Raw genomic sequence first — 22,728 nt, 5'->3', positions numbered from 1 at the left:
TATCAGCAAAATTAACATTCTAAAAGCAGACAATTGCAAGATGAGATTTTCTACAGTTCAAGTCTACAAATAGATTTGGAGTGTTATTGTTCCCATCTTCTGACACTGAAAGAAGACTTGATGATCAGATTCAAAGACTTATGAACTTAAAATACCCAACTGGGTCATAAGTGCCTCCGTAGTGCAATTGGAAGAACAACGGTACATTGCACCCTTCGATTGGAATAGGCCTACGTTTGATTCTTGTCGCGACAGGAGGAACGATTATCTGGACAATTTCAATCGAAGGTGAGTTAGCCGATCCCATACAGTGGTAGCAGGGTTTTTTCTCCCGGAAACTCAGGTTTTTCATCCCACACATACAGACAAATCGGCCCTTTAGAACACACGCAATTTACAGACAAAAAGTACTAGTTGTGGTAGTGGTGGAGGTGGGTGGTAGATGGCATTGATGGAGATGATTGTAGTAGAGGTTCAGTGTAGTGATTGAGACAGTTGTAGGTGTCCTCCCGCGATGAGTCTTCGGACTCCTTGGAGGTGTCACGAATAATAATAATAATAATCCATTTCTTTCTGATGCCACTTCTGTTCATCCAAATTTGTGTGAAGAATTTATCGACTTAAAAAATGATTTTGAAGCTCTAGTACAATTTAAGTAGCATGGGTATGAAAGATTCTTGCCAAACATGCAATGCAAGTATCTTCAACTTTGGCAAGAAATGAAATTACCGCTCATTACTGTTCCTTCTTCATACTTGGTCGAGAAAGGATTCACCATCATGTTGCAATTGTTAGCTAAGCAGCAAAATAGATTGCAAATAAGTGAAAGAGGTGACTTGAGACTTTGTCTAACACTGAACCTGATATTGAAAAATTAGCAAGATCTCATCAGGCTCAAGGTAGCCATTATGATTGGCTTATTAAATACAGTAAGTATATATCTTACTTAAGTAAAAATTAATTTATATCAAATTCATTAATTTTTAATTAACTATCAGTTCTAAATGTTAATGGTAATTTAGGTTTGCCTAATAATATATTATAATTATCTCATTGAGTGATTTGGAAAATCATTATGATTTTCCAAAGTTTTTTTTTCAATGTCCTTCGCCGTTTTGTCACTAACCTAGTATAAAACTGAGAAGGGTGTGCCAGGCCATACAAATAGTTGAAAGGGGGGTGCCAGGCAAAAAAAAAAAAAAAAGGTTAAGAACTACTGCTATAGATGTAAACAAAATAGTTTCATTGTAGCAGTAAATACAATACAATTCCTTAGTAACCTGCATCAAAACAAGGTAAAATTATTCTAAGAATCTGATAAATGCACATCATCCCCCTCTCTCTCTTTTACCAAAAGAAAGGAAAGACTTCCTACAATTTTCAGAAAAGAGCCTTGCTAATGCTTTAAATATTTTTGGAAATCACTTGGAGTAAAACAGTGGAATATGATGCATTTCAATAGATCTATTTAGCTCTTCTGGAATGGAAAGCTTCTTTGAAAAGTAAAAACTTCGGAATTATATTATTGCTCCTACATTTTTTTTAGAAACTTAAGTTCATTCATTAGTTATAATTTATTATTATTAGCATCATTAGCTATGTTACATGAGAGAATACAAGGTATGCATTGAACCAAGTTGATTCATTGTGTCTTGATTTACACTACACTCTAAATGCATAGATGTTCGCCTTTTGTCTTGTATAGATAATATGATCAATGCTACTTATAGCAAAACTTATCTAACCTCCAAAAGCAGGCATATTAAGGAATAAGATATTGTCATGTATGATGTAAAATCTGCTGAAAATGTTGGTTTAAACCAGATCATTTGATACAGAAATTTGAAATATTAAATCATTTTAGATTTTTTTTTTTACCTCATAAATAACTACAACTGTGGTGTTCTGTTTTCATAGAATAGAGAACATCTGATTTATTTTTGATGACTAGAAGAAATACTCTTCAAGTTTAACGCTGGAATTTAGCATCAGTATATAAAATAATTTCAAATTCAATCAACTTATAACTCAAACACAAGCAATTTTTCAAGGGGGTGTTCATATCAGGAAATTGACAGAGAGCATTCTTCTTTGTCCTGAAAGTAGGCCATGAAGATAAAATTGCTCTTAATATGAATACACATAACTGAACTGTTCCAAAGAAAAAAATCTCGTTGTGGATTTCATCTTTCTTTCACATCTGGAACCATTCTTCTATTTTTATCATATGCACTGTATTCTTTCTTACAGAGTTTTTTCTAGAACCAATCTACCATGTAAATGGAGAATTGTGCGTGTACTACAGATGATAACCATAATATGAAGGTCGAAAAATCAGGAAATTAAAGTAATTATTTCTAACATGACTGTAATCTCCATAATTTGACTTCTGTGTCCATAATGCTGGAAGACTTAAAGTTCAATTCTACGAGGATGGTCTGAAAAGTTCTCGGCCTCAACCACAGATGGCAACACTATCGGGAAGATTTTTTTTTTCTAAGTTGGTACATCTGTCATAAATATCCATGTGAAATTGCAAGTCATTCTATCAAGTAGTTTGTTTTATACAGCTGTCTGAAGCAAAAGTGTTGTCTGTATCCCTTGAAATGGATAAAATTGAGTATCGCACAGCTATAAAATTCTTTGTAAAAGAAGGTTTAACACCAAAAGAAATTCATAAAAGTTTATGGGCACTCATTTATTTACGACAATTAAGAAATGGGCTGCCGAGTTTAAACGTGGCCTTACCAGCCTTGAAGGTGATCCACGTGAAGGATGTCCACACAGAAATCATTGATCAAGTGCACGATATGGCATTGGATGACTGGCAAGTCAAAGCGCGTGAAATTGCTGAAACTATAGGCATTTCAAAAGAACGTGTAGGATATATTTTGCATGAAGAATTGCAACTGAAAAAGCTTTGCGCAAGATGTGTGCCACGCTTGCTCATAGCAGATCAAAAACACGCTCGCATGAAAATCTATGAACAGTGATTGGAACGTTTTAACAAAAATAAAACTGCTTTTGTGCATCGATTTATTACTATGAATGATATTCACCATTACACACCAGAATGCAAATAGTGGACAGAAGCTGGTTGTTCAGCACTAAAGAAGACAAAGTCAGTTCCATCAGCAGGAAAGGTCGTGGTATCGGTGTTTTGGGATCCTAAAGGCATTTTGTTTTTAAGTATCTTGAAAACTGTAAAACAATAACCGGAGAATATTATTCCCATCTTTTAACTAGACTAGACGAAAAAAGTCGTGAGAAAAGACCTGGTTTGCAGAAGAAATAAAAAATCATCTTTCATCAGGACAAAGCACCCTGCCCACAAAGGTGTTTTGGCAATGGGGGAAATTAAGGGATCTGCACTAAGAATTGCTGGAACATCCACCCTATTCCCCAGATTTGGCTCCCTCTGACTTCTATCTCTTCCCAAAATTAAAATTCTTCCTTGCTGGTCAGCGTTTTTCTTCGAATCAAGAGGTAATTGCAGCTGTAGAGGGTATTTTGCAGATCTTGCTGAAACTACTACAAGGATGGGATAATGGCGCTGGAATAAATGTATTAGTCATAAGGGAGATTATGTTGAAAAATAAAAATAATTCTGAAATTATAAATTCGTTTTTCATTGTTAGGGGAGAACTTTTCAGACCACCCTCGTAGTCAAGTGAACAGAAAAACTATTAGGCCTCTCCCTTCCTCCTTAACTGTTTCCCAAGTATACGAGTATTTAGGCTTAGGTGCTGGTTACAGAGAAAGAGAAAAACAGCAGCACCCGTAGAGAGGCACCCCTAATAAGATTTGTGTCTTCATTTAGTATAATTTAATTTCTTCCATTTTTTGTTACCTGTGTGTGTTTTTGTGTGTTACTATTTTATCATAATATTCCCAAAGATGTCTCTGTGACAAACAAAATACTATAAAGATTTAAACGTGCTGTTTAATTATATGGTGGGAGATATCTGCCACATTCAATCCCGGTAGCCTTCAAAAGCATGAGAGGCATGAACTCAACCAAACTGATGACAACTTAAGATGGAGACTAGCTACCTCCTAATTACTAAAAAACTTGGTTAGGGCTGAACTACAGCATGAAGTATCATTAAAATAAAGTTTAATTCAAAAAAATTCCAAAAATATACAAATACAGACTTAAAAATCCAGGTCGGGATGATAATTTTAAAACTACCAGCAAAGAGACCTAGCAAGATGGATTATCAATGGATGATTAACCTCAATTTTAAGAACAATTCCAAAACAATTTGGTAATCCAAAATTTACAGAGAAGATAACTTCGAAACTAGAAATTAGGAACTTTTTATTTGCAACTTAGAATAGGCTGAAAGACAGATAATAAATAACAAATGACACTCTTGTGGGTAATACAATAACTAAAATTGCCAAGGTTAAATCAAAAACAAAACTAAAAGATTACCTCTACTTCAAATGCCCTGAAATTCACATAAGCATTTATCCAAGTATGACTAATCCATCACTATTCTCTTTTGTAACCTATTCATGACTGGTATGTAAGTTATTACACTTATGGAGATTGAAAACTGTCAATATCCCTAACATTGCATTAAAAATCATGCATTACAATCAGTGTCTATTTTGCAGATATAAAGAAAGGTAAAATTACTTTTGCTGCGTGTATACATCTATATAAAATATGGAAAGAAAACTGAATAACAGAAACACTTACCCAAATCACATTAAAGTTCTTCCATGCATTCCATGGTTTCTGGATTACAAAGTATAGTGGAAATGTAACTATATCATACAAACATATCAAAGCTTTTAACAGTCCTAGAGCTATTTGACTTCTCGTATGTTCCATACCAGACAGAACTGCAGAAATTCCTATAAAGACAAATTATCAAATTTAATTTATATGAAAATGATAAATCAACATATATTCAAAACAGATTCAAAATATTACATCCAAAAAGATAAATCAAATATAATTTTTAATGATAACAATAACAGAATTCCAATAAGGTTACTGAACAATAGCAAAAAAAAAAAAAAAAAAAAAGTGAATGCATTTGTCAATTTGGCAGTGCTAAAATTTTAGCAAAGCAGCCTTAAGTTGATATCAAATTTCTGATGAACCTTCAGGGGATGCATAGTATATTATGACAGTACGACATGAAAAGTTGCATCATTACTAACTTCCTATCGACAATTTTACTCCAAATCAATCTGTTATCTGTCAAGACTCGAATATTATCAGATCTTATATTTCTCTCTTCTATGGTACTTTCTGCTGTATCAATCCACCTGCATCTTAGTCTTCCTCTGAGTCCTTTTCCTGCAATCCTCCTGGCAAAGAACATTTGTGTTTATTAACCTATCTGTTTAAGTGACTATTACAGTAGCTTTGCTAACACACAAAAGAATGCTAATACCGTCAAGATCGTTCCTGATACCTTCATTTTTAATGCGTAAAAATGAAATGAAAAATTAAAATTGAAATTAAAAATGAAACTCATTTTTAATATGAGTTCTGATTTTTCTATCCTTGCACACAACCTCACTACATGCCTCTCTGATTGAATCAATCAATGTTTTCTTCAGGGTCTGCCAATGAATTTCCAAGTTTGGTTCTTGTTTTCCAACTTTACTGTTTTGTGTGTGAATGTTTGTGTATTTGAGTATACACTTTGTCTCTGAAAGCTAATCAACTTTTATTCATTTCAAAACTTTCTTGAAATTTTTTGAAATGTCCTGAATTTTTTTCCTGCTCAAAACACAATGGTGGAACTTCTAACTTCAAATCTTCTGTATACACTTGTGTCCTGAAGCAATAGGAAAACTTTGCTATCAACATAGTGCACAAACTCGCATGGAGAGAAGATGCATGAAATAAGTCTCTTTGACTGTGTTAAAGAGACTTATTTCATGCATCCTCTCTCCATGCGAGTTTGTGCACATTTTTATGGTGGTCTAGTTATTACTGACACCATGTACCATGTGCTGAATAGAAATCCAGAAGGTACCTACCATTATTATTAGCTTTGCAGTTTTCTCCAAACATATCTGTATGTCTGATAATCATTTCATACTTTGCTGTTTAGATCTCCAACAAAGACCAACTTTTTGTATCAGCCTCCTTCAATGCCTCAAAAAATTCCCTTACTCTTTCCTTAGTAGAACCTTCTGTGTGATCACAGACACAAAAAAGTCTCGTCGTCCAGTTGCCCATTCTGATGTTTGCCTGCATCACTATTCAATACTGCCTGCCATTCAAAAAAAAAAAATCCTCATATTTAACAATGAATAATATAGCTACTTTTCTATGACTGTTATTGCCTGAATATAACATCTTATTTGTTGCTAGAAAAGATCATGTTTTTGTCTTCTTTGTTTCGGCAACACTTGTTACATTGACCTGGTACAATATATGACCACTGATGTAATAGCCACATAAATAAAGTAGTGAGATTTTTTAGTTCTTCATCAATCTGAACAAGAAAATTGCAAAAAATAAAATTTAATGCCAATGTAAAGGAAGGAATGTATTCTGTCAGGTTTTCCTGTAGAGCAATTCTTTAAGTGCAATCATAACTTCAACATGGTATAAACAGATATTATTTGATATCACAGCTAAAGTAAATAAGGCTCTGAGGCCAGGATTTCAACCTAGATCTTTCCAACCAAAGAGAGTATTGGTCAGTATTGATTACATAGGTTCTATATCAGTGGTTCTTAACCGGTGTTCCACAAACTGGTTACAAGTGTTCTGCTGGTGAAAGATGTCGCATGACACAGTTCTGAGTAACTGGCTACTCTGATCCTAAAAACTGAAGACTGCTATGCGCATTGTGCAACATCGTAATAGCACACGGTCCACTTTTAATGTGTATTTGGTTTATGTTGTCTAACATCATAGTAGCACACACAACAGATAAATTTATTATTAAACGAAAACGTGATTCTGAGGCAAAGATTAATGATGGGGCAAGTTCAACTGGAAGTAGTAGTAATGACGTTGCTGCAAATATGTCTCATACAGAAGAAAGCATTATGCATAGTAAAATAAGAAAAACTAATAGACAATATTCGGATAAATATTTAAGTTGCGATTTTCCATGGACCAGTGAGGAAGAATGTCCTATTCCCCAGTGTCTTATATGTGGGGAATAATTATCCAATAGCAAAATGGTTCCTGCTAAGTTGAAATGTAATTTTACTAAGAAGCACACCAATCTTGCTTCAAAAACTATAGATTATTTCAAGAGATTGTTGGACATGCACATAAAATATTTTGAAAAGACTGTTAAAATTTCAGATAAGGCACAACTTGCATTGTATAAGGTAGCTGGTCATCAAGTCAAGATCTTTAAAAGCACACCTTTTTAAAAAAACTTTGCATATCTATGGAAGCAAAGTACAAATCTTTGCTTTTGCACACTAAAATAAGATGGTTATCCAGGAGTAAAGTGCTATTCCGAATTTTAGAACTTAAGAATGAATTATTGGCCTTTTTTCAAAATGAAGGTTTACATTTTACAAAATGCTTTTGTAAAATGTCTTCAAAATGATATCTGGTGTGCTAAATGGAATATTTAGCCAATATTTTTAATTGCTTAAATAGCGTTAATACAAGTATCCAAGGGAAAAATTAAAATATTCTGACATCCACTGACAAATTGTCAGCTTTTCAGAAAATAGTACCTCTTTAGAAAAACCACATATCAGAAAAAATACAGTAGATGTTTCCTTTGCTCCATAATAAAAATGTTGATGGAATTATTTCTGTTATAACAGAAGATTTAACAATACCGGAAGAAAAGATTTCGTGGTACTTTCCTTCCTTAAACACACACAATTATGACTGGATACGGAATCCATTTGGCACAGTTAATACATCGAGTTGTGAATTTTCGTTACAAGAAGAACAATTAGTTACCTTGTCAACGGATCATACTCTAAAAATGAAGTTCTCTGAAATAACTCTTGAGGAATTTTGGATTTTTGTCCAAGCCATATATCCAGCTCTCTCCACAAGGGCACTGAAAATTTTGTTACAGTTTTCAACATAATATTGAGAAACCAAGCTCACACAAATATGAACGAATATAAAAACTAAAAAGAGTGAAGAACTTACTAATATAGACAAAGAGATGAGGGTAGCTATATCACATATTAGATCTGATATTGCTGAAATCTGCAAAAGCTGACAAGCTCAAGTATTGCATTAAAATAAGTTCCATTTTTGTAAAAGGCAAGTCCATGCATACTTTTATTGTTAGTTTGATGACCCTAATGCTTTTGGTTTCCCCAAATTTTTCTTATAATCAAAAGTGTTCTGTGACATAGAAGAGGTTAAGAACCACTGCTCTATATAAAGCAGATGTTTCTAGAGTGGGCTGGAAAATATCCCCAATACTGATGATAATGAAGACTATTATAGACATTCTTCATAGCAGAATATAAATATTAAAAAAAAAAAAGTTTGTGCAGATCACAACAAACAGAACAATACAGCTTTGTATTAGCTTTTATACCTAAATAAGCAGTGATTAGTCTCGACTGTTATTAGCCTTTTGTGCATCATCCTAGACCAGTCTAACCCAAAAGAAGGTAATCTCTTATAAAGTTTCCAAGGAAATTACTTCTAGATTTAAAGGAAGGAAATAACTTAGAAAGTTATAGACAAAGGCTTGATTGTGTCAAATCTACTAATTTCCATTTTCCATTATTAAAACTTTCCCAAATTATGTAACAAACTGCTAAGCTTTAGTCATAACTAATCAGCAATAAATTCATTGTTATTCATTTAAGGCCAACAATGAAAATCAAATGATTCAATAAAGGCTTTTGAAGAAGTAAAACCCAACAATCATATATTCTAGGAAAATTTCAGTTAATGTATGTATACCCAAGATGAAACAATTTTAGTAAAACATTTTCCAATGGCAAAAGGTAAATGATCACATGGCTCTTTAAAATCTTTCTTCCACACAATGATATCAGCTTGCTACAGATTCTGCGGACTCTCAAAGTAGTCACTCATATAAGTGATAAATACAGGGTATTTCAAAAGGGTGTATACAACTTTGCAGAAGAATAGAGAATAACTCAGAAGATGTACAAAAGCAGAGCGAGTGTCAATGTAGTGAAACACATCAATTTTTGGTCACGAACTTTATTACCAAATGACAACACTAGATGCACAATACCAAAATGGTGACTTTTGATGGTGCAGAGTGAGCACGTTGTGAGTTTTGGTTTGAGAAAATGAAGTCTGCAACACAAGTTCAGAGGAATTTCCGCATGCAATTCAGCAAAGAACTTCTCATAGTAGGTGCAATCTACACATAGCACAAGAATTTTGTGGAAAGCTGTTCTGTGCATCACTCAAAGCCGATGGAAAAACTGTATGTTGCCGATGCTGTTGTAGAAGAAGTTTGGGGAAGCTTCCAGATAAGCCCCGGAAAGTCAACCAGATGGGTGTCTCATCAAAATGGAATTCCACATGTCACAATGTGACGTGTTTTACAACAGCATCTACATTTAAGGCCCAACAAATTTGAAGAATATTTGAAGAAACATAAGAAGATATGCCAGGATTTCTATATGGAAATGATCAGTAGGATAGAACGAAACGAGGGCTTTTTGGACATTATTGTTTTCAGTGACGAGTACACTTTTCACATAAGTGGACAAGTAAACACAACTGCAGAATTTGGGGAAGAGAAAATCCACATGGCATTGTAAAATATGTTCGTAGAACCCCAAAGGTTAATGTTTTTGCACCATAAACAAGAAGAAAGTGTATGGAACCTTCTTTTTTTGTAGTCTACAGTTACTGGTAGTGTGTATCTGGACATGCTACAAGGGTACCTAATACCACAATTCAATGACAATGACCACGACAGCCACTTACATTTCCAGCAAGATAGAGCACCTCCTCATGACCTGACAGACATAAGGTTTTACCTCAACATCCATTTTCCAGGCAGATGGATTGGTAGAGGGGTACCTATAGCATGACCACTGTATTCCCCTGACCTTAACATCATTAGATTTTTTTTTCTTGTGGGGCTTTGCAAAAGATTGAGTGTTTGTACCACCACTACCAGCCAATCTGGATAGCTGCATTCCAAAATTACTACTGCCATTGTTGAAGTTACATCAAATAACACTGCTGCATGCAGCAGGAAATTGATTACAGATGGGGCATCTGCAGAATTACTGGAAGCAGTCATATCAAATTTTAACTGTCAATGTTGAAACTCCAAGTCTTACGTTACATTTGCACGGTAATAAAAATTGTTCATCTATTGCTATTTATCTTTCTATTATCATTCAAAGTTGTATACCCCCCCCCTTTTGAAACACTCTGTACAGTCATCTGTCATAGCAACACATCGCAAATTTAAATACAATATACTAATGGACTGTCTTCTCTCCATTATATTAATAACTTAGCATTGAAATAAATTAGCTATCACCAACTACCATCTTCTAGACTTCTACATGCATCAACCACTTTTTTACATAATAGGGAAGCAGCATTAATCACTCGTCCTGAGAAGGTTTTTACAAAATTTTCAATGAGCAGGCAGTCACTTACCAAATTGGGTTGTCGTCATCGTCATCATCTGTTCATCGGACATCTATAGATGCTGTATGGTCACTCCGATTCTCGGTGATGTGCCACGCCAGTCCTTGCCATGCAGTCCCAGACAGGACTACATGGCGAGGTCCTCTTACACATTCACCAGGAACTAATATAAATTATATTACACCAGTCATGAAAATTAAACTAAACTACAGAGAATAAGCATATTCAAGCAGACACGACAAAAATATAATACTCAAATACTTAATTATGATTACTCTGAGGACCTGTAATGCAATGTAAACTAGAAGCTGAAGAGGAAAAGTTATATAATTACAAGTAATATCATTTAAATATTTCAGTTCTCGAAGACTGTACAGTCTTCACTGTACACAATAATGTACTGTGAAGGCTGTAGTAGCTGAACAGCATATCTTAAAACTCTACAAGCAGGATACAGTCCTTGTTATTCTTTTAAGCAAGCATCATAAAGAAATTGTGATTTATTTCATATAAAAGTATCATTTAATATTGAAGTAAAGATACAAACAAAATCGAAGATTAAATGTGAAGGTAAAAATGTAAATAATTTACAGCAAATATCAGTTTTAATTTTTTTTAAAAAAATTTAGGTGAGAGTAGTGTTAAAGGGAAAAACTTTCTAGTATTAACTGTATCCCATCAGATAAAATACGAAGCTTTCACTTTTCTTTGTAAAAATGCTCCATGAGCATTTTTACAAAGAAAAATTATACCCTACCACTTTATTTCTCCTTAATCACTTGCCTACACATAATAAAATTATAGGATTAACTTATACACTATTTTTCCCCTGCTGGCTTTTTTTTTTTCTTTTTAATTTAATTCTTTCCTGTTTTTCTGTTGTTTTCTTCTGCATTTCAAATTGTTTCTCTCTTTCTGATTCACTCCTTTCGCTTAGTTATTCTAAGCAAATGGGTGTATTTGTTTAGGGTCCATACTTACTTATTCTCTTCATGCCTCATAAGGCCAAGATCTGTTTTTTTCCAGATACTTCTGTCCTGAGCCAACAGTTTAGCTTCTCTTAAGTTCTTCTAGCCAGCCAGTCTTCTTTCCTTTTCTGTCATATTCTGCCAAGTTACTTTATGTCTTTCCCTTTTTTTGTTTTCCTGGGATGTATGTCAAAGCTACTTTAGGAATCTCTCTCTGCTATCCATATGTCCAATCCATTTTCATTTATTTATTTATTTTATTTCATTGGTGATGCTTTTTTGCACAGTCAGCTTATATAAGTCATCATCTGTTACATACTGGGGCCAAAATATTTTTAATACTTTACAGACATTTGGTTTGAAAATTAATTAATTTAGCTTTGTGTTTTTTGGTCACCTTCAACATCTCTGATCCATATAATGAATAATAATACAGCCTTAACATTGCTATTGAGGATCTTTATTTTGGTTTTATTATGGTATTCTGAAGATTTCCATATGATTGATTGCAATCTTTTTCTGGCATTTGCTGTTTAGTTTAAGCACTTTTGTTTTAGTCATTTATTTTATGACCAACCATTTCAGCTGTTTTTTTTTTTTTTTTTTTACAAGTCTCCTGATTTTGTTTGTATATCATTCTATTTTGATGATATCAAAACTATGTCATCAGATAATCTATGTCATAATCTAGATCTAATTTTTAATAGAACTCGCCATTATAACATTCTATATTTAAATAATAAAGTAACACGTAAAAACCACAGTGATATCTTTATTTAGTAAAAGTAATTTGTCCTTTTACTAATTAAAGATATCACTCTGGTTTTTACGTGTTACTTTATTATTTAATTACTATGCCACAGGTTCCACTAAAAATCATATTCTATATTTATTACTGTAAATAATCTAGATCTTTTAACTATGATATAGGATTCCATTCAATTCCTCTTCTTGCACCTGTAACTTTTCTCACAATCCAAATCAATGAATATATTAAACAATAACCCTGCCTTATTCTCAAATTATTTGAATGTTGTTTGCTGTGCAATAACGCAACTTTTATTAATCTCACATATTTGTTGGGGGATTCCATAACTTGCAATAATTAACCATAATATTTGTCTGTCAATACTGTCAAATGCTTTAGCAAAATCTATAAAATTGAGGTATAACGAGCTTCTAGATGCTATGTTCAATGATGTTCCTTAAAGCAAAAATGTGAATGCACAGTACTTCCACCTGTGCTTGCCTTAATATCTTTTCGACTTCATTTTTAATTTATTTTATCAATAATATTATACAAAAATTTTTTTACAAGTACCAAGAGTAGACTAATTTGCTGTCACAGCCATTCTTAATTCAGTATTATATCTTGGTAACGTACCAAGAATTTTCACTTTCTCGCTTTATTCAGCAATTCTTGTACATCCTCTCTTAAAGTGTATTTATCACTAGTTAGATTGTTTGTACTTCCAGGACTACAATTTCTTTTACTTTACTTTTCTGTCTTTCAATTACTGTTAAATTTTTGATTTTAGAACTCTGAAAACTTGTGGTAATATGGTCATCAATCCCATTAATTTTATAATTGAATAGCCATACCATATATAATATCTATTTTCTTGACTTTACTTACCAGATTTACCTGATTCAGCACTTTGTTTCTCCTGCTGCTTACCTTTCTTGTCTATGTTTCTCTGTTTTGCCTGTTTTTCCAAACTCTCTCAATCCATGTAAGAATTTGTTTTAGTCCTAATATTTCCAAAGTTAACTCCTTTTTCAATATCCTTATTAGTTTCCAAAATAGCATGATTTTGTTTGTTAGGACAAGCCACCTTGTTCACAATTTAACCACCATTCAGGCAAGCAATTCAACTTTGTTGCTACTCTACTGTTCCTTTGAGTTTTTTTGTTACCATTTTAATGGTACTACTTTAATATTACAGTATTTCAACAAAAATATCAGGAAATAAACCAAATACAACAAATACACAAAAATCTGCAGTAATATCCTGTAAAAAAAAAAAAAAAAAAATCTATTAAGGGAGAAAACAAAAACAAGCAAACAAAAAAAAAAAAAAACAGATAGAAATCACCAATTCACAAGAGCTTTGAATAAACTTACCTTTCATTATACAGACTCATATCCAATTCTAAGTTGTACACATTAAATTCACTAAGGAAGATGAACCTTGGTTTATGTCTAGGTAGTTGGATTGCAAGAAATCCAAATTTAAAGGTATGGTGTGCATCTCTTTTATAGAGCTGAAAGAGTACACGAATTTCCTGTACTCTTTCAATTCTAACTGTTACTTGTAACATATAAATTGTTCAAAATGTTATATACTGTTTGGAAAGAACACCATAATGTGAGGAACAAACAGCTACAGTTCTCACCTTAATAAGATGTAGGACGTCCCTTCATGAACTGTGATGACTACAGCAATCTTACAAGGCACATTTTCCACAAGCATATGAAAGTGATCAATGGAATGTTGGACCATTCTTCCTTTAGGCATGAAATGAGATCCTGGACTGTTGTGGGGTGGACGTCCCATGACCTCACCTGCCACTCCAGTTTGTTCCACAGATGTTCAATAGGGTTGAGATCAGAGCTCTGTGGAGGCCAGTTAAGTGTGGTAACATTCATGTCCACAAACCATGCAGTTATAGCTGCAACCTTATGACACAGTATACTGTCTTGCTGAAAGAGACAATGGTCAGTTCTGTAGAAATGCTACAAAGTTGGAATCATTACATTCCAGAATGTTCAGATACCTCTCAGAGTTCAATGTTTCCTGCACCACAAACAGAGGCTCTATGCCAAACCAGGAAAAACAGGACCATACCATCACATTGCCACCTCTGAATTTCATAGTTGGGATTACGCACTGTGGTAAGAGACATTCACCACAGCTTCCACATCCCATTTGCACCATTAGAGACGACTATAATGAGAATAATGTGAGGCTTGCATATTGTAGTCCTACCATGGAAACCCATGTTGTGAGCCTTGGTTCTGAATGATTTTGTGAAGGTTCATGTTCCAGTCGATGCCTGGAGCTCCTCATTCAACATGTTGGCCGATGAATGCCAATTTTTACATATCCTTTGTAACACCCTACAATCACATTTGGTGAGTGTGGTGGGTTGTTCACTGTGGGTAGCACTTGCAATTGACCCCCCCCCCCCCCGCCTGTGCTTTTGCTGACTGTTAACATGGGATGGCCCAATTTTTCAACAATCTGTTGAACAGACAGGGCTACAACATGGTATCCTATCACAACACCTCCTTTAAACTCTGTCAGTTCTCTTCTCACAACCATTTCACCCAGACACAGTTGCAGTGACTTGGGAGCATCATATTCCTTCAATTTATACCAGCTCCAAAAATGTAACTCATTATATGGCAGTGGCGGCTCGTGGCTTGAAATCGTGGGGGTAATGCAACTTTCGAAATATACATACTCTCTAAGTACAGTGATAAAATATCAAAACTACTGTAAAAAAAAAAAAAAATTAAACGTGAAAAACTATTGTTTATTATCGATAAAATTATACAGTTTAGTATAATTCAAAATTATTTAAAAATAAAATCCATTCCTTTAATTGTAATTAAAGGAATGGATTTACAATTTTTGGACATTACAATTAAATCCTTTAATTGTAATGTCCAAATATTTAAAGAGACGGAGTAAACACGATAAGCACTACGAACACTCTACTACTGGCACAAACTGCATATAAACAACAGTGGAACTGCACGACGAACAGTGCCACATTACGCTAATAGCTCGCATCTCACTATGACGTGCATATGCTTGAACGCATAGCAATATGACACTGTGGTAAACACAGTGCTGCTAGCATCCTTCACCCTCTTAAGTGCTACAAGATGGATTTTTATTATTTTTTATACAAAATAAGAGAATTGTATAGAATTGTATTGTTGATAAAATTAAATATTACAAGCAAATATAAATAAATTAATAAATATATTTATATATTGAGAAAAATTGGGAATGCTGCATCTTGCTCATGTGGGTATCCATCAGTGGCGGCCAGTGACAATTTTAAGTGGGGGTGCTGCATATACAAAATAAAAAAATTATTATTTTTTCCTAATCAGTAACCAATTTATTGAAGGAAGATGAGAGGAGACTACTGTCTTTCGAAATGAAAACTTGCAGAAGACTTTTGAGAATTGCCTATACTGCTCACGAAACTAATGAAAATGTCCGAAAACTGATCAATTCAATAGATGGGAGAAAAAGGGAAAATATTCTGACAGTCATCAGAAGAAGACAGATGAAATGGTTCGGACATATGGAGAGGGCTAATGGCATTCCAACGCAAGCACTAGAAGGAATCATTCCGGGATCAAGGGTTAGAGGTCGACCTCGATTAAAATGGATATCAAAAAATGGACAAATTCCTCCCTTTCTCAACTGACATCAAGAACAAGAGACCTAGACGACTGGAGGTAGCTAGCAAAGAGTATCACCTACCAACCATAAATGACCCAATGGTTCATTTAGGACTATGGGAGAAGAAAAAACTAATTTATTAGTAAATAAATTTACATATTAAAAAATTGCTTTATTAAAAATATTTCATCCTCGCCACGAACAAACACCGATAATAAAAGTTTCATATCTCACAGAAATAACGTGCACATGCATACAATTTATGTGAGTTACACTGCTCAAACGAGCAGTGTCGGATTCACTTGTTACGTGCAATGATAAGTGCACACGAATATTGATACGTAAGGTCGCAGTGCATTTGTTTCGTGTGATGGTAATTGAAAAAATATAATTCTTTTCATATTTTCAACAGTGACACTCGTCATAATTCACCTTGTGTTTATAATAAATAAATAATTATATGTTATTTTAACAGAATAAAATAAGAATTACAAAAAATAGTTCGCCCCACCACGAACACGCACCAAAAATAAAAGTTTCGTATCTCATAGAAATAACACGTGCAAGCATACAATTTATGTGAGCAAAACTGCTCAAATGAGCAGTGTCAGATTCACTTGTTACATGCAATGACAAGCGCAAACGAATATCGGCGAGTCAAGCTGCAATTGGCTGAAAGCGATAATTCCGACACTGCGTTAGATCGCAGTGCATTTGTTTTGCAATCTAAAGTGTTAATCTAACAATACCAATCATTAACTATTCAATTCAATGTTGAAACATAAGCTGTAACCTTTAACATGTTATACTGCACTCATAATGTTGAAAGCGTTATTATTTATAAACAAACGAAATTTAATTTTTTCATTTTTTCCTTGGGGGTGCTGCAGTGTCACAGTGCTTATATATGAGCTACCACTGGTATCCACTGACTTCTTTCCAAATAGAATTTCCAGATGCCTTATTATAAATGAGACATTGTAAAAATATTTATGTAGCTCCGTAATGACTAAGCATTTTGACATAAATTTTACATACGTCAAACCCAGTAAGAACTGTAACCTGTACATAGATGTTTGTTAAATGTAAATAATCCCTATGGGAATTGTATATGCTCTCTACCAAGTAAGGAAATATTCTAGAAGGTGTAGGATTAAGGCAATACCTTGCCACTAGTAAACAGTGTATTTTTGGCTCCTTTTAAGGACATCAAATTTCATGTGTGTATTTTACATGGAAATGCTCAAGGTCAGTGCTAGGTGGACCGACAAAAGCTTCAAAAAAATGTCCGCTGCCAGAACGAATGGGATTTGGGGAGTGTTGGAGAAAAACAATGGAAGGGTCAGTCAGAGAAAGGGATCAAGGGATTTCACCGAAATGTTCGGGGTCTCATATCTCCGTGCAAGGATTCGTGAGCGAGTGAATAAAAGGCGTTGGTTAAAACATTGAGGAATCGGTTCCAGAAGTTTTCATCAGTGATCCAGAGATTGTTGGTCAGTCGACAGGAAGTCGTCAGCAGTTATCCGTCAGATGTACGCCATCGGGAACACGACTTCAGAAGAAAGTATGCAAGAGGCCTGAAGGAAGGATGAGAAGAGTCGATCTGCCAGGATAAACAGAGTATTTATAAAGTGTAAAAGAAAATCTTTTTAACCATGAATGTGAATAATACTGATTCAGGAGTTACCAGTAATGAAAGAATGGGGGATAGAGAATTCTTCAGAACGGTGAATCCTCACCTTTTAATCCCTCTCTGGAGAAGACAATGTCTTATCTTTCTTTAAGTTCATAGAAGAACTAAGGAACGTTGGAAGTTGGTCGGATTTTAAACTTCTAGTCATACTAAGTAACAAACTGATTGGCAAGGCAAAGAACTTTTTATACTCCTCTCCTATACTGAGAGATACTTTTGAGCACAATCAGTTCAAAAATACCTTGATATCCCAGTTTTCCAAGACTAGAAGTATGGGTCTGAACCTGTGGAGGCTGGAAAAGTGCAAGCAGGAAAACAAAGAGACTATCACAGACTATTACAATAGGCTGCTCACCTTAGCAAATAACTTGAATGTGCCAGATGAGGAAAAGAGCCACTTAGATTGGGCAGTCTTTAACCAGTTCAGACTAGGTGTAAGAGAGGGATATAAAGACACAGAATATAAGAGGAAAAGAAGTAAATTAGAAGACTGCCAGGCAATAAAGGATAGGGAAGAAAGATTAGGTGATCTACATCCAGCATCTAGAGCCAGTCAAATATGCAACATTACAGAGGTGTCTGAACACAAGAGTGAGACTAAAAAGGAGAAGAGTGATAATCATAAGGAAAAGGGAATGAATAAACAGAAGGTAGAAAAAGGGGGAGATTGGATCAAAGAAATAAACAATGTAGACCACAACAGACTGACAGCCTCTGATCCTGTTAACAGGGAAGAACTACAAGCCTTTATCAAAAATGAGGTAGAAAAGCTACAGCAACCCCTGATGGAGAAGCTTAATTCAATTCTCAATCAATTAGGGGAGCTCAAGGCAAAACCCTCATTGAGGAACTTAGGCTCTGAGCAAATGCACAGTGAAAGGGAAAATAGGAGGGAAGCACCCCAGTGCTACAGGTGCAACAAAATTGGGCACATTGCAAGAAACTGCTTTTATAACAGAGGGAACTATGACAGAAATAGAAGATTTGAGGCCAATATGGTAATGACTCACCATCATCCTACACAGAGGATTAAGAGATGGTCAAGAAACATTAATAGTCAGGGGGAAAATTCCATGATGGTAGTAAAGGGAAAAATAAGAGGGATAAAATGCAGAGTTTTGCTGGACACTGGTTCACAAGTGTCAGTGATAACCGGATCTCTATTCAGGAAGTTGCAATCCCGAGTATCCGACGGCATCACTAAACTTAAACCACCTGTCATGTTAAAGGGAATAACAGACCGCACTGTCTATGCGTCAAAGACATTAAAAGTAAACATGTGGATGCCAGACTTTAAAATGAATGTTTCACCAGAGTTATTGATTCTCCCAGAATCCTCTCATACTACTGCAAAGGTGGTACTTGGGATTGACTTCCTAAAGAAATACAAGTTCACATGTGATTTCTCAAAAGGGGAGATCTCTATATCGGGATCCAATCAGGGTGCCAGGATGAGGGATAGTCAAAGGCATTGCCCTAGCAAAATTAATGATGAGGTCAACACAGAAAACGACAATTCCCAGCAAGAAAAGGGGGAGCTGAGAAAATTAAAATCGACCAAATAGAGAGATACCGAACAAGTCAAAGGTGGGTAAGATCTTACACATCTCGAGTGTCAAGGTGGCGGCAGATAAAAGGGAAGATACAGATGCCACTGGGAAAAAGATAAGAAGTGTAATAGAAGTAAACATTACATTACAGCTAGGTGGACTGACAGAGATATGCAAAAGCCGAAGCCACTGCCCTGACAATAGCAGATCTAGAAGAAGAGGAACAAGGTATCAGGAAAGAAAAAAATACCTGAAGGAAAACAGTAAGCACAGCACCAGTCGAGAAAAGAGGAGCCCACAGGACAGGCTGACAGCGTTTCCTGCTCTAAGATAGATGACAAACCTGAGTGTAGTCTGACACAGAGAATATATGACCCACCACACTCAGAAACACTGTGTTAAAAAAAAATTTTCATCCATATTCATGGTTTAAAAAAATTTTTTCATGAAGGGGTGGGCCTTTGTAAAAATATTTATGTAGCTCCGTAATGACTAAGCATTTTGACATAAATTTTACACAGGTCAAACCCAGTAAGAACTGTAACCTGTACATGGATGTTTGTTAAATGTAAATAATCCCTATGGGAATTGTATATGCTCTCTACCAAGTATGGGAATATTCTAGAAGGTGTAGGATTAAGGCAATACGTTGCCACTAGTAAACAGTGTATTTCTGGCTCCTTATAAGGACATCAAATTTTGTGTGTGTATTCTACATGGAAACGCTCAAGGTCAGTGCTAGGTGGACTGACAAAAGCTTCAAACAAATGTCCGCTGCCAGAACGAATAGGATTTGGGGAGTGTTGGAGAAAAACAATGGAAGAGTCAGTCAGAGAAAGGGATCAAGGGATTTCACCGAAATGTTCGGGGTCCCATATCTCCATACAAGGATTCGTGAGTGAGTGAATAAAAGGCGTTGCCGAAAAGATCGAGGAATCGGTTCCAGAAGTTTTCATCGGCAGGAAGTCGTCGGCAGTTATCCGTCAGAAGTACGCCATCGGGAACGCGACTTTAGGAGAAAGTATGCCAGAGGCCTGAAGGAAGGATGAGAGGAGTCGATCTGCCAGACAATGTATAGACCCCTGATGACAACTCTACGGCAGGAGCTCTAGTCCAAGGAGAAGGAATCTTCGAGCGGAAGGGAATTGCTCCGTTGCTTTCGATGCACATGCAACTACTCTGCAAGCTGCAGAACATCCACCTGTGCCCGCAGGAAGATACAGACTCTGCAGGCCGTCAACAAGTCTATTGCCAGCATAAGCAGGGAAAGAAAACCTGACACGAAAGAAAAAGGAACAGAACTCCAGTGTGAGCCAGATTCATAGAGGGTAGTCGCCACCAAAGTGAGTGTATCTGTTTTTCCAATTTTTCTTTGAGTTTTTAGAACTTTTATTAGTGGACTGTAAAGTAGAGGCTGACCTAAATAGGTATAATTTACAGTTGAAGATTAGAAAGTAAATAATTGTCAGGAATTTGTACATGTAATAAGTCAGAGTGTAACTGTTTGCCAATTCGTAAAAATTTACCTACAGAATAGAATATTCCCAGCATAGAAAGGAAGGAGCATTTGTGTGTAAAAGATTTGTTCTATGTGCATGATAATTAAGAGTTAACAGTTAAGTAATATGTACCATTGCTCCGCATAAATGATTTGTGTTATAGTGAGAGAATTAGTTATTTATATGACATAATTTGTATGAATGAATGGGGGAATTTAGCTAATTGATTTATACAGATCTGAATTGAGATGTTTTGTTTTATTACTGTAAACTTACTGTAAATTGTTTTATGTGAATTAAATTTGTTGTTTGAATATTAATAGTGTCGCCTGATACTTAATTTCTTGATGCACTGTTCCGAAAAAATATTAGAGCTTATTAGTGGGAACCCAGGAGAAAGGATAATAAAGGATAGGCAGTAGGCACGACTACAGATATTAATTAATCGGGGATAATTTGAATGTAATAGGAAAACTACTGGACGCATTTTACACTTCTTGTTACTAAAAAACGGACATCAGTGGCACAGCTTTTAATCAAATAAATTTTCTGGAGTTCAAAGAATAAGAAGGCAAGTGCGGAAAGCAGTAAAGCGTAAAGAGATCCATACAGAGATATAAAGCGATAAGATAGAGACATAGAGAAAATAATAAGGTATATAAATAATAAATAAATATAATAAAGATAAAAGCACACCCCCATTTACAACATACAATATAATATTCTGAACAGTTTTTTCTTGAGATCTTGTCATATGACTTTTCTAGATCTTCCTATCATCTTATCAGTGGTTCTAACAGGCACTTCAGCACCCACAACCTTTCTAAGTATTCTTGGACTTTGCAACCGTAACTCGAGGAAAAGGTGGTTAGCCCTATACCTCCCGGTGTGTCCTATGCCCGTAGATGCATGTTCACGGAGTCAGTTTGCCTGTTCTGGGGGGGACAGACAAAACGAGTTTCCGGGTGAAAAAAACCCCTACTTCTGTATGAGACCGGCTAAATCACCTTTCATTGAAAGAGACTAGATAAAGGTTCCTCATGTCACTGAAGGGAATCAAACCCAGGTCTTGCTTTCTATACCAACTGAACTATGGGGGCTCCTTTTCTAGATCTACCAAACTTAAATACTTATAGTTCCATGGTTTCCACATGTGTTAAAGTGAAAATATGATCGTGACAACTGATCAGAAATGGGTTTTTTTTTTTGCATTGTTTTATTTTCCTTTTACAGACAGATACTATAACAGTCAGAATTCACCTTCTGAAAAATTTCTACAGTGCAACCACTGTAGAACATTTTTATGCACAAACATTAAAGCATTTCCAGTTGAATATCTGTTCTAGATGCCTTTCTACATTTCTGCTCTTTCTACTTCATGTGTGTCCTGGCTGCATTTCACTTGAATATTTTCAACCAGTGTTCTGTCACTGCTTGTTTGTTTTTTTTTAACAATCTTTCAAAGTAATTATAATTACTCCAGACATTTAGAATATACCTAAAGTTTTTATATCTATTAATTAATCCCTTTTATTCTTGCCTCCATTTTTAAACTTTTCATTGCCTTCAGAATATTTTGTTATTACCTATACTCTAAAGTTCCCGCATAACTTTTTTAACTACTTTTTCACAGCTTTTATTAGTTAGGAGTAATAACTTTAATTTCCTGACATTTCAACATTGTATAAAAGTCATCTGCAGTATACAAACATTATAAATTTATATATATATATGAGAGAGAGAAAACAAGCTAAATTATTATTCAAACAGTATGCCAAAATATCACTAATTTGATCAACTGTTACTCTACCAGCCTGACCTCTGTTGAAAAACACTCCCAGGCCACAGTTCTGTTTTACAACATGGTCAGAGATCAAATTCTTATTAACCTTCAATGATAAAACATCAGCAGAAATTTAATTAGAATTTAAAGTAAGGGCAGATGTTGGTTATTAACAGCTTATGGCTACATACTAGAGTAGTATAGTCTTAATTATTAAGACCCGTTAGAA

The 22,728-nt window shown here is 35.0% G+C and overlaps 1 protein-coding gene across 1 annotated transcript in view; it reads right to left on the bottom strand.

The window, feature by feature from the left end:
* Acsl (Acyl-CoA synthetase long-chain) overlaps nucleotides 1-22,728 on the bottom strand; it is a 393,532-nt gene that overhangs the window by 318,992 nt on the left and 51,812 nt on the right. Inside the window, exon 3 of the mRNA XM_090403141.1 lies at nucleotides 4,709-4,866. Within this exon, the coding sequence (XP_090259267.1) occupies nucleotides 4,709-4,843 (135 nt within the window). The 5' untranslated portion in view covers nucleotides 4,844-4,866. The remainder of the gene's footprint in view (nucleotides 1-4,708; nucleotides 4,867-22,728) is intronic.

Source organism: Typopeltis vanoorti, chromosome 13 (assembly GCF_054136105.1).
Source record: "Typopeltis vanoorti isolate ZY-2024b chromosome 13, IOZ_Tvanoo_1.0, whole genome shotgun sequence".
Lineage (NCBI taxonomy): Eukaryota > Metazoa > Arthropoda > Arachnida > Uropygi > Thelyphonidae > Typopeltis > Typopeltis vanoorti.
Note: the sequence above shows the minus strand (reverse complement) of the source record. Positions and strands in the feature narration are given on the sequence as shown.